The sequence below is a fragment of the Parasteatoda tepidariorum genome, chromosome 11, assembly GCF_982258835.1.
Source record: "Parasteatoda tepidariorum strain Cologne lab strain chromosome 11, Ptep-v5.0, whole genome shotgun sequence".
NCBI classification, from domain to species: domain Eukaryota; kingdom Metazoa; phylum Arthropoda; class Arachnida; order Araneae; family Theridiidae; genus Parasteatoda; species Parasteatoda tepidariorum.
Genome location: NC_141765.1, coordinates 43,528,428 through 43,542,693, shown reverse-complemented (window position 1 = coordinate 43,542,693; position 14,266 = coordinate 43,528,428). Strand labels below are relative to the sequence as shown.

Here is a 14,266-nt window from a genome sequence, read left to right as displayed (position 1 = left end):
TACGATAAAACTATGTGGTACGATCACAATTATTTTAGATGATGCAATTTTGCATTTAGTAAGAATCTTTCCATCAATTTATTGTATTTCAATAACAGGGTGGGCACAGAAAAAAATGAACAAAATAAAATAGTTGCTTGTGGTAGCCTAAAGAATGAGAATAGTAGCCAAAAACTATGAAAATAGTTGCCTAAATAAGAACAAAAATTCATTAAAAATATGACTAAAATTATGTTAATGATTTAATTGTCATATACCATGATCCATTTAGTCAAGCTGGTGGCAAATGTGATAATTTTTATATAAACGTTAATGTTCTAGCAATATTTTCCCTTTTATCAATAACTGATCTGGGAAATAATATATGTATATATATATACACACACACATATACACAAATATATTGTGAAAAATGATTGGTCAAATTCGAAATTTATGCTTCGTAATAACGTTTTAAAATTAAAAAAAATCATGTGGAACTTCGTAGCCATTGAAAGATAACCATTGAAAAGGCGATCGAGAAACAATAGAATCTGTGCGAACTGAATGAATTAAAAAGTGAAGTGCAAATTTGCAATTCAAAATTGTTTATTTTTTAAGGAAAAAAAAAAGAAACTAGAGTTGAAACTGTGTTGAGAAACTATCATGGGTCGCAGATTTTCAACCCAAGTCATGCTAAAAAAACATTGCTAGGAGTACCGAACAGTCTCCCAATAGTCTCCTTTTCCTAAAAATTAGTTGAATTTTAGTCGCCTGCGGCAACCCTGCAATAACTTAACAAAAAAAGAAAACAATAAAAAAAACACTGCGATTTTTTCTTTAAAAAAAAAATTAACAATTTGTAGCAATAATTGCAGGGAAAAAATTATCAAAAAACTATATATATAATTTTCATTTTCATGTGCATAATATATTAAAACTATTCGATAGATTTTATTCAATAAAATTTATAAAAAAAAGGGGGAAATGTACCGCATTTATTAATTCTTTTGCTATACATCTGAATTTGTAACAAAATTCCCATTCATAGTAATATTTTAATGAAATGTAAAAAAAGATGTTCGTTAAAAAAATGAAAAGAAAGAACACCATTTCTAAAATGAACTTTTTTCACCTTTCTGCATTTTTGAATATATATTTTCTTTATATTATCCATTTGAAATTTTGCTGAAGCCAGTCATTATCGAACTTTTATTTGGCAAATGAGAATACAAAAATCTTGAACATTTCTTTCCCTCTGATGCTTGAGAAATTCATCTTTTAAATATTATTCTGCAGAAAACAAAATCTTTCTAAAATTTTTGCAAAAAAGAAATGCAAAATTTTTTACTTCCCAAATTAAAAATCTTTCTGCAGGAACTTAGTAACATTCAGCAACATTATGATTATATTAAAATTTCTTAGCAGAATTTTCCACACATTGGATCAACATATTTTTTTAATTTAAAATTTCAGAAATTTTTTTTCCACAATCTTCAACTGATAAAAATAATAACAAATAAAGACATAAATACCATTTTTAACCTATCATTAAGGCTGTTGATTTGATTCATCAGTTTTTCTTTTTCTTCCAAGCCTAATTTTTTTACTCTTCCAAGCTAGAAAAAAAAACAATGTTTCAAAAAGTTCTATCATATCAATATGAAAATTTATTTCATTAAAGGAAAAAAAAATATTCAAAATACAGTTAACAAAATAATTATCTATTTCATATTTTGAAACAGAATACTCAACATATTTGCTAATACAGTAGTGAACCATTTATCCGGTATCCAGAAAAACGGGAAAAATTTTGCTCAATTTCCCCACCATTTTGAACTAGAACGATTAAGGAAAAAAAAAAAAAAACCCCGGAAATTAGACTCATCTTTACGTTGAGTAGAGGAAAATGCGGGTGAGGAGGGAATTTTTCTCCCAGTTTGTCCAGAGAAACTTCATTTCTTCTGTGACCTTGAAGATCTTTAGATTGAGAGGAGGCAGGGAAGGGACAAATGTTTTATTTTCTCCTGTGAGTTCGAAAGAGTCCTTAAAATAATCAGCATTTTGTAATGATAATTTAGCAAATTGTTAACATAATTGACTGTGCTTATGGGGGGAAAATACAAAAACCACCAAGCTAGCATTAAATTATTCCAAAGAGAGTTATAAAACATCCGTTAGAATCCAAAATTGAGTGGTTAGTTTGTTTTTTTTTAAACTCATTATTTAAAAAAGTGGATTAAAGAAGAAAAAAATTGGGAACATTTAATTAAAAATGAAACAAAGTTTTGCCACACCTTATAAGAACATGACGTTTTAAAGAATTAAAACCAAATAAAATAATAAATTAGTATCAATCTTTTTCTAAACTCGGATCTTGTTTAATTTAGAATCTGGAATGAAAATTCCGAAATGAACAACAATATCCTTTGGAAGTATAATGACGGATTTGTAAGCCTCATGAATAATCAGAAAAAACTAGATTTGAAAAAAGTCAGTGAATTGTCAGGGGGAAACGTAATTTTACCCCAAAACCGGAAATTACAGGGTATCTGCTACATTTAAAATTTTCAAACAACAAATTTTCATTTCTATTGTGCATACTAAATTGATAAAAGTAACCACAAAAGTTTCCTCCAGAATAAAAATTTAATAGTTTAGAACATAATTTAATCTAAGAAATGAAAAGAAAACATTTGTTATTCATAAAAATGCCACAATAAGGCATGCAATTAGTTTTCATAGTAAAAATGAATTTTAAAAATAGCAAATAAATACATAATAAATAAAAAATAGATAATTTTTTAGTTGAATTTAAAGTTAACCATTATATGCATATTTCAAAACATTATATTTATTAATTTTATATTTATACATTCTAAATGATTACTTTGCTACTAATATACATTTACTTTTGTTTTTTTTTTAATATTTTATAAGTTCAAAACATAAGAAAAATTTTTATATTGAATAAAAATTACTTTAAATATTAAATTTTTCATTTTAAGAATCAGTGAAGTTAAATGTATAATGAATAGACATAATAATGTGAATATAATTTAAGAGGTTTTTCTGAAGAAAACTATTTAAAATTTGATACTAGCAATAAAACTCAATATACCTCTAATTTAAGGTGTTCAATAAGATCCGTTGAGTCTTTGTTGATGACTACATTATTTTTAATTTTTTTTGCACAGGCTGAGTATCGAAGTGAACTTAGAGTTTCTTCCAAGGTCGATTGAGCAGGGCTAACACAAGTCACCATTACTGTGTAGGAGCTTCCCCCGAATGAATCTAGAATAATAACATAAAAAAGATAAAAAATGTTTATGATTTAATTAAACAGAAGAAAAAAGTACTGTAGTTTTTTGCAAAAAGTGATGTAATTTTAGAGATAGAAAAGAGAAAAACGATATGCAAAGCTAACAACAAAGATTTGGATAATATAATGATAGAATGGGTACGACAAAGAAGTGAGAAAGTGCCGTTGACTGATATGGCACAGACAAGCAATAAAAAAAGCAATACAGTATAATACATATACAATTAATCAGAATAATTCATAATACAGAAATCATATATTTGAATACCTTGCAAGAATCTGGTTAATAGAGAATCTCGGTATGGGATATGCTTTTCCCTTGTAGATAATGAGGAAATTACACGGCCTAACGCCGTCAAGCCTTTATTTATTTGGACACCTAAAAAAATTAAAATATGCATTATAATGAATCATGTTTAGTACAAAAATCATTGATATGTTTAATTTTTAAGAAACAATCAAAATTAACAAACTGTTAAAAGTAATACTTTTTAAGTTTATATTTATTTTTTTACCTTGCTTAAATTCTTTTTCTGAAGAATCAACTCCTGCGCGCTCGCTGCCAGCCAAATCCACGAATAAAAACTTGGCGTATTTGGATTTACCATCTTTCTTATTCGTCATTATCATCGAAATAAGAAAAAAAGCATGAGAGCGAGATGATCTTGCATTTTTGGAGGTCACTGCAGTTGTTCTTGATAGGGTTCCTCTTCTGAGTGCTTGCATAGCTTCGCTATAGCTTTTCACATTAATTTGAGTCATGCTTGAGATCTAAAATAGAGTAAACATTATATATTTAGCATGAATAATTCATAAAAAGAAATTATACAATGAAACAAGTTAATAGTAATAAATTGTTTAATATTTTAAAAAAATTGTAAATTTGACTATGTTTTAGAACAGTGGTTACAAACTGGCAGCCCACGAAGGCTTTTTTCGTGGCCCGAGAACTGAAATATATTAGTCATTATTTTTTGTAAAAAATCTACATGGGTTAAAATACTTTTATTTCGTTAAAAAAAGCCTAATTTCTTTGTTTTGTGATGTCTTTTTTTTTTTTTTGTATTTTGTGAATATAATTTAAGTGGTAAAAAAAGTCTCACTGGGGACTTTTTTTCATGTCCAAGGAGTTTCTAAGGAGTATAAGGAGTCTGTGTGCACCCTGCAAATGATATTATTATTGGATTATGCCTCCCTAGGAACAGAAAAGATTTTGAAGGGAAAAAATCCAACAGGAATAACTTTACTTGTTTATACGATATTCTTTTAATACAAGAAAATTAGAATTAATATGTGACATTTAGTGTTAACATAAAAATTAGATGTGACATGATGCTTAAAAATCTATAAACTTATTAATAGTGCAAATATTAGGCACACCTCAGAAAAATTTTCCAGTAAGATATATTTCATATTATATTATTATATGCTAAAAGGTGAGATTATTATTCTTGCAACATCAAGGTGGCCACTCAAATCAGATTTCAAATTTCCCTGATTTTTCTAGATAAAAACATTAAAATTTCCAGTTTGCCTCCCCTTCTTATAAAGTGTAGGATGTGTACAAAAAAAGAGTCTATATTATAAAATATTTTATTCAAAATGTTATTTTTTTAACATTCATCTCGAAAAAAATAATTCATTTTGACAATTTGGCAAGATTTTTTATTTATTTTTTAATGTTTTGGTACAAAATTTAGAATCAAAAATCATATGTTGACCAACAAAAGAGTAAAAATAAATATTAATATATAGATAGTTCTTAAAAAAACCTTTCTTTTAAAAAAAAATTAAAATATGTTATAAAAGGTTAAAATGAAATAGAAAAAATTAGCATTAATGCAACAATTTGTCGACAAACATTGCTGTTAGCGATTGTAAAAAAATGTTTGATTGGTTGGACTGCTGAGAAAAAATAATTCATAGATTTCTTTGAATGGGAATATAAAAGCTTTCAGAAAAAGAGTGCAATATACAATCTATTATTATTATTAAATTATAACCAACTAATTTTTGGAGAATTTTATAAAGTTAAAAATACAAAAACATTTTTGTCAAAATGGAAAAATATTACCACGAAAGCATCGGAACAAACTTGAGCCATAAATGAATTCAGCCCAAGGACAGAGAATTTAAAAACAGAAGCTAATATCCTAATCCCTTCTTCCACCTCCACCACAATTTTTCGCAAATTGCACAGTCCCATGGCTGTCAAAGGTTTCTACATTTGTTTAGCAACCGTGGGAAAATTTTATGTGGCATTCTAGTTTAACAGAGTTGCAATGGAGCAAATTTTCATGCAAACTAAGTATTGCTAAGTCAATGATATTTCAACTGTTAGGAGATACATTTCAGTCTAAAAAAAGTGGGTATAATGGATGAAATAATTTAAATTAAGAAAATTAGTAAATAATTTAAATTAGTGAAATAAAAAAATTATCAAACAAAACATTTCCAGCTTTTCTTTAAAATTCCCTGATTTTTATCCAAATTTCCCTGATTTTTTCCAGTCTAAAAAAATTTCCTGATAATTCCAGGTGGGTGGCCACCCTGAACATTAATATTTTGAATACTTAAAGATGCAATATAAAAGCAATTCATACTTTAGCCTCTTTTGAATCACCAGGAATGTATGTTGATTGGTTCTTCAATAAATCTTTTACTGTTTCCATGTAAATCTAAAAGAATATCAGAAATTATATAGCAAAAAAACAAAATTGTTATAGATAATGAAGCAAAGGTAAAAATCTGTTTTAAATCAGTTATAAGTAAAATAATAATAATTAAATGATAATTTTATGAGTTTATTCTTGTCAATACTCATATCTTTCTAGTAGAGAGCAATATGGCGAATGAACAATTTCTATCTCACATCTATTTCAGTAAACAGTAACATCTGCAAGCGTTAAACAGGAGAACAATTTTATTCTTTTTGCTAGGAGCTATTGGATACAGGATCTACAGACTACCTGGCTTTTATCCTCTACTTTATTTATGTTAAGTTGATGCAAACATTTAACACTTAAATCTAACTATAAAAATTTAAAGAATAAAAATATTTTCCAATTTACATTCTTTGGGAGCAATGTAATAGCTCTGCTTTCCAGACTTGTTGCATGATCACCAAATAAATGTAAATAATAGATATAAACAAAGCTCTAAATTTGATAAGTAACGTTAGTAGATTGACACTTTTGAATTTATCATCCAAATAACCATTATAATCTTTAATAATAGAATTTTGAACGTGAATCAGAAAATCTTCGTAAAAGTGGAAGTCTTGTACATCGAGCTTTTATAGTAGTAAAGAGTTTTGAAAAAAAAAGGAACATATTTTTGAGGTTGTCAGTGAGCTTTTTATTCTGGACATAGCTCAATATGTCTCTTTAAGAAAATAAAGCTAAAAATGCTTAGTTACGAAAATGGACAAGCTCCGAATACATATTTAAGAAAAAGGATTTTGCAAAAATTCAGTAAAAAGGCTGTACCGCAATACAGGTAGCACTCAGATAAAACATTGAAAATTTAGATCATTTTTATTATAATTACAATTTTAGTAAAATTTTAGCCATCATTAAGCACAACAAGAAAAGAAAAAAAAGTTTTTGGCAGCAGTGTATCACATATGAAAGTGAACTTAAAAACTTTCTAGCATAAAAGTAGTCAGCTCAAAATGTGCTGCACAAGAGCTTTTTTCTTCTTCATTTTCTCCATGAACGTGCCTCACCAATCTCTTGTTGATGTTAATCTGAATTTCTATGCAAACTTAGTTGCACATTCTTAGTTGAGGCAGTATATTCTATCGTTTATCAAAAACAAACTTGTCTAACCCTACTATATTTTAATAAAAAATATTGATTAAAAGTGAGAAAAATATACCATTTTCTGAGAAAATTGATATTGGTCTGAAAATTGACAAAATTTTTGCAAACATTTACTCTTGATTAAATCTATATTGTTTGCAGAATGTTCAGGGGAAGCCCGTGGAAAAATGAAATCGTTGATGGCTGCACAAAAAATGTGCCGCACATCACGATAATTCAACTTTGAAATAGATTGTGTTTATCTACCGGAAATTATTGAATTGACCGGAATTTATTGAATTATACCGGAAATTATTGAATTATTGAAAATTGACAAGGCTCAAAATGTGCGTTTAAGAAAATGGATGCAGCAAAAAAGTGCCATATCAATATTTAAGCCAAATTTAACAATTAAACCTAAAATTATGTACTAACTTTTTTAAATAATAAGCATAATCATTAAGGGGCAAAGTCTCAGACTTAGGGGTCAGGGTGGCTGAGTATATTACAGAATTAACTTTTCAGACGATCTCTTCATATTCAAAACATTAACAAAAGTTATTTTCAAATATCTTATTTTCTACAAGATAATTCTAAACCACTATTATAAATTTATATGACCTGTGACAGCTTTGTAAAAACATATTGCTGACTTTTTTAAAAAAAAGATAGACTAATTTATTAAATATGTCGTAAGTGCTTCATGTTAATAAATGATCTAATGAATTTATTTAAATTGTTCATAAGTTTATTCTGCAAAAAATATTTTGATATTCTGAAGTAACAAAACAGATAATTTGTTATTCAAATTGAAACAGATATGCTAAATGGATAAATTTTAAAATTTTATCTTATTATATACATATCCTGTAACATAAAATTTGATCTAACATATTAAAATGTGTTAATATAAATCCTTATGACAAATTTGCAAATCACTTTAAAGCAATATTTGATATGTGATTCATTAATCACTTTCATTTAAAATCGGAATTCGTAGAACATTCTATATGAATTCCGATCCGTAAATCAAGAATCAGTTTAATGTAAATCACTATCTTTATTTATAATCAACAAAACCTGCAGAACTAAATTTTATTTATTAGCAGTAAAAACTAAATGTAAAAATTTGATTATAAATGATAAAAAATTAATCATTCTTCGTACATAAATGAAAAAAACAAATAAGACAACAATATTAACCAATCGTAATAATGAAATTAACACATTGAACATATTTCTAAATCGATTAAACGCCATATATCATTTGTAAACTATGACTACAAAACCTAAAATTTGCTAGAAATTTCAGCTTTCAAAACATCAGAGAGATGAATATTAATCTGGTGTGAAAAATTTAGGAGAGAAAAGTTTTGCCTCTTCTTTAACCCCCTTTCACTTTAAGCATTAAAAATTGCATCCATCAGAATTTCTATAACTTTCCTTTGAAATTATTTATTATTATTTTAATTCCTAAAAAATCAAGTACTTTTCAAGTACCCTATAGCAGAATTTAAGGAATTTTCAGGGTCCTGATTTTTTCAACAAAATTCAAAGACTTTCAAGTACCGCGGGGACCCTGTGGTAAAAATTTATAGCAGTATAATACTTATTGACTTTGCTGCAGATCATAATATGATCATACCAAGCACAATGTTCCAGCATAAGAAGATACATAAAATGACCTGGCGATCTCCTGATGGAATCACATTCAATCAAATCGAGCATTTTTTGATTGATTCAGGCATAAATCGGATATTGAGAACGTAAGAACCTACTGAGGTGCCCACTTAGATTCAGATCACTTTTTAATAATAGCAAAACTGTGAGCTAGAATCTCCAACATTCGAGGAAAATGCTTGGAAAAGTTTGACTGTAAACAACTAAAAGATGAGGCAATTTGGAATTTGAGCTTATCAAATTCCAAAATCAAATTGACAGTAACCTTAAAGAATCTAAGGATAACCATAAGGAGGAAGATAGCATAAACGATAAATGGAACTCTTTGAAGGAAACAATCTTTAAGACTGGTAACGAGGTTGCTGAAAAAGTTAAGAAAATTAAAAGGAAAGATTGGTTTGACAGTGGCAACAGAAAAAAAGAAGGAACCATATAAAAAGATGCTGAATACGAGACATTCTAGAAATGCTGAGATCAAATACAAAGAGGCAAGAAGGGAGGAGAAGAGAATTCATAAAACAAAGAAGGCATTTCTCGAAGATCTTTTAAAAACTGTCGAACATTTAAGGGGATCTAATGAAAGCAGAGCTTTCTTTCGGGAAATAAACCTAGGACGAAAGGAATTTAAGAACAGAACTACCTCATGTCGTGACAAGAATGGAGCAATCTTGACTAACAAAATTGGAGAGATGGAATGAGCATTTTTATGAACTACTGAATGGAGTTAGCGATGAACATGAACCACCTACAGAAGACACAGGAATTTATAACATATTGTGGAACCACCAACATTAGAAGAAGTCGATGACGGAATAAAAAAGCTAAAGGACTGCGGCGGTGCCCTGGCCCTGTAATCTCACCTTTACTTGGTGATGCAAAAAAAAAGAACTTTTACTTCAACTTGCAGGAGTCACGTAAAACCAGTTTTTCTACAAGCAACCGACGATATTCACATTTTAGCTCGTGGCACGGTCGGTGATGCATGGCTGTACAATAATCCTAATTTCATTTTTAACTTTCTGTATTTATTTGTAATTAATTATGTTTAAATTAAATTTATTCTTCAAACTTTAATTGGTAATTTGCTTTAACGCTTATAAAAACTCAATTTACCAAATTGGTGACCCTTTTTCCGAACATGCGTTCAACATCAACTTAGGATATGGCGTTTCAACAATTTCAGTAAGTCTATTTTTTAAATTGGTTTCCACTAGGAGTATCACGCGGTAACTTTTATTTTCTTGTGTGGCTTTTTTTTTTTATTTCTTATTACCGTCTAATTTAATAGTTATTTTTACTTCTCATTAAACATGGCATTTTTGTTATAGCAATGTTCGCGTGCATCAATATTTACATTATTTTTAATAATAATCCATAATCAAATTTGTTAACTAAATTCACGACTTATTTGAGAATTTTCTTTTAATTTGTTTAAACATTCCGCAATGCCTAACGAAACTCTAGACGAAAATCAAATTGCTCACGTGGCAGTCAAACCACCTCCGTTTTGGAAATCAAATCCCGCTTTGTGGTTTGTCCGGCTAGAAGCACAATTCACTTTGGCTAAAATTTCCACCAATGATACAAAGTTTAATTACGTACTTGCAGCTGTCGACTCAAATGTTTTAAGTTCGATTAGCGATATTGTTTTAAAACCTCCTAACACTGAGAAATACGAAGCTATCAAAAAACGATTAATTGAGCTGCATTCCGAGAGTGAGGAATCAAAAATTCGGACCCTTCTTCAAGGGCTGGAATTAGGTGACCAGCGACCTTCCCAATTATTAACACGAATGAGAGCACTCGCAGGTGATAATGTGGGCACTCCTCTCTTAAAATCTTTGTGGCTTGGTAGACTCCCTAACAACGTACAAACAGACGTGCCAACCTAGCAAAATTAACATTCAGGAGTTTCCTTAACGGGATTTCAGGAGGGATAAAAAAAAGCGCACGGTATACAATATTTGACACTTCTAAGGAATTTTAAGTAAAAAATTTATTAAATAATAGAATGCAAGAAATTTTACACACTAATGGAGCACAAATTGTGGAAAAATATTAAATAGAAATAAAATAATTAAACACAGATTTAGAAACAAAATTATATTAGGTAGATACTCTTTATTTAAAAAATAAATACCATTTCCTTAATAAAACATTATTCAAAAACCCTTGACACTGTAATAAAAATGAACAAAAACTTTTAAAAAATAAACAAATTGAAGAACTATTTTATTTTAAAAAACCAATTCAATACTAATGTATAATAATACTAATGTTTGTACACTAGAGAATCAATTATCCGGGATGCTCGGGACCATCGCCATCCCGGATGTCTTAATTTCCCGGTTTTCTGGATCGACCAAAAAGTGGTCGTTAATCGATGTTTTATCGAGCCCAAATTACAAGGAAAAAGTGTAAACGCATTTTAAATTAAGAGAAAAAAGAAGAGCACTCCTAAATCGAAAAAGGAAAAAAATTGTAGAAAAATAACATTTAAAAGAATAAAAAAATTTGCAAGTTTAGACAAGAAAAACAAGCTTAAAAGGAAAATTTATTAATCTAAATAAAAACAACAGTTGAAAATTATCGAACCGAAACGATAGTTAAAAAACGGCACTAGCATAAATATTAAAACCTGGAACAAGGCAAGATCAATGGAATTTATAAAAAAAAAAAACCTAATGATAAAATTTAGGAATAAAAATAATTTATTGAGTGCGAAATTTATCAGGAAAAGGAAAAAAAAAAAATCAAACGTAGTGGAATCAGAAAAACAAAACTGCAATCTACTTCATAAATTAATTGTATGTTTAAATTAATAAACAATTTTCCTTTTTATTTTTTATTTTTATAAAAACACTACTTTTAATTAAAGCAGGTGCGATTCCACATCAAGAAAAACTTGCGAATGGTACCGCACTTCCAAAGAATCAGAATTTATTCAAAAGGAAATTTTCTTTATTTTTTATTAATCAATGTCAAATAGATAAATATATTTTTCTCTTTCATCTTCTGTTTGCTGATATGCATGTGCAATTCATTATTCCCACCCCCTCGTAAATCAAACAGAACACGAAATCAGCATGCCACTCCTCTGAGTTCGATTGACGGCCTAAAGGAGAAAATAAAGATCTAAAATCTTCAAGGACGCGGAAGAAATTACGTTTCTCTGGGTAAACGGGGGAAAAAATTCTCCCCTTTGTCACATTTTCCTCTACTCACCTTCAAGGATGAGTCCAATTTCCACTTTTTTTTCCATATCGTTTTAGTTTGGCCGTCGATTGCAGTAAAATTCGGGAGTTTTTTTAATCAATTCCGGAGGGCGGGAGAATAACTCAAAATTCGGCAGACTCCCGCAAAATGCGGGAGAGTTGGCACGTCTGTACAAACTATTTTGGCAGCCCTCAATGATGAATTAGACCAGCTAGCTTCAGTTGCTGACAAAATCAATGATCTCACCTCGCATCAACACGTAAACACTGTCGCCGCTGATAAAACGTCTGCACTTGAATTGCAAGTCGCTCAGCTCACTAAACAAGTAAGCGAACTCACTTCTTATGTGAGACAGTCTCGAAACCCGAACAGAGAAAGAAAGAATTCTCAACATCGCAGCAATTCTAGAGCTCACTAGAGCCGATCAAAAAAGTAACCTTAATTTGCTTATTGATACTGGCGCTGATTTGTCTGTCTTGCCAAAGCGTTATGCATCTGATACTAGTTTCTGATGATTTAGTATTATTCTCAGCAAACAGTACTAAAATTTTAACATACGGAACAAAAATTTTAACTTTAGATTTTAACCTTCGTAGGCCATTCACTTGGCGTTTTGTTGTTGCCGATGTTAAACAGCCAATTATTGGTGTCGATTTTCTGAGACATTTCGATTTATTAGTTGATGTAAAAAATAGCCGATTAATCGATAATCTAACTAAACTAACATCACGTGGAAAGATTGCTCATATTGATTTTCCAAGTAGTTTAACTATTCACTTAGGAGACTCAAAATTTGATAGGGTATTGTCCCGCTTTCCGGAATTGACAAACCCATCTCATGCAAATCCTACGCCTACTCCTTTGACCATTTACCATTTTTTAGAAACTACAGGACCGCCTGTATTTTCCAAGTCAAGGCGTTTATCGCCCGAAATTATGAAAGCGACCAGGGAAGAATTTGATTTTCTTTTAACTCAAGGGATTATAAGACCATCAAAAAGCCCTTGGGCTAGCCCACTACACGTAGTTAAGAAGTCGAATGGTAATTGGCGTCCCTGCGGAGATTACCGAAAACTTAATTCCATAACAGTTCCTGACAGATACCCAGTTCCACATATTCAGGACTGCACTCAATTATTTTACGGTAAGAAGATTTTTTCAACTGTCGATCTCACGAGAGCGTATCATCAAATTCCGGTGAATCCTCCGGATATTCCCAAAACAGCAGTCACCACTCCATTCGGACTATTCGAATACGTTTACATGCCTTTCGGTTTAAAAAACTCTGGTCAAACTTTCCAAAGGTTTATGCACCAAGTTTTAACAGGCTTAGACTTTTGCATACCATACTTTGACGACGTGCTCATAGCTTCAGCTAATGAAGACGAACACATCCAACATCTTCAAGAAATATTTACCTGTTTTTCTCAGTACGGCCTTAAACTTAACCCATCAAAGTGAGTGTTGGGAAAATCATCCGTTAAATTTCTCGGTTGTCTGATTTCTTCGGATGGTGTTCAACCTTTACATGAAAAAGTACAAGCCATAGTTGATTTCCCCAAACCTGAGACAGTTGTCCAACTTAAACGTTTTCTAGCTATGATAAATTTTTATCGTCGTTTTTTAAAAAATGCCGGAGCCACACAAGCTCCTCTAACTGAATATTTGAGAGATTCGAAGAAAAACGACAAACGCTTGATCGAGTGGACAGGCGCAGCAATTTCGGCATTTGAAAAATGCAAACAAGAATTAGCTAATTTTGCTATTCTTAGTTATCAAACACCAAATCAGCAACTTTCGTTAATGGTAGATGCTTCCGATACCTCTATTGGCGCTGTATTAAATACTGATACTCCTAGTGGACCAAAGCCCCTCGGTTTCTTTTCCCGTAAACTTTCATTAACTGAAAAAAAATACAGTACCTATGATCGCGAATTACTTGCCATGTATGTAGCTATTAAACACTTTCGCCATAATCTTGAAGCGCAAAATTTCATAATATTTACCGACCATCGTCCCTTAATTTATTCTTTTAAAAAAAATTCAGATTCATGCTCGCCGCGCCAGCTTCGACAATTAGATTTTATAGCCCAATTCAGTACTGAAATTCGCCATGTTTCTGGAAGTGATAATGTAGTAGCCGACACACTCTCACGATTGAACTCAATAAAGCTTCCACCAATTGATTTTCTTAAAATCGCTGATGCCCAAAGAACTGATGAGGAACTAAAGAAACTACTCACTGAATGCGAAAACTCTACAATGA

General features: G+C 30.2%; 1 protein-coding gene across 2 annotated transcripts in view; it reads right to left on the bottom strand.

The window, feature by feature from the left end:
* Nucleotides 1–14,266, bottom strand: part of LOC107457071 (kinesin-like protein klp-19) — a 45,196-nt gene that overhangs the window by 17,583 nt on the left and 13,347 nt on the right. For both annotated transcript variants that reach the window (XM_016075129.3, XM_016075127.3), the window contains exons 4-8: nt 5,905–5,979; nt 3,817–4,072; nt 3,570–3,680; nt 3,101–3,273; nt 1,515–1,598 (exon numbers count right to left, since the gene is read on the bottom strand). In XM_016075129.3, coding sequence (XP_015930615.1) covers nt 1,515–1,598; nt 3,101–3,273; nt 3,570–3,680; nt 3,817–4,072; nt 5,905–5,979 — 699 coding nt within the window. The remainder of the gene's footprint in view (nt 1–1,514; nt 1,599–3,100; nt 3,274–3,569; nt 3,681–3,816; nt 4,073–5,904; nt 5,980–14,266) is intronic.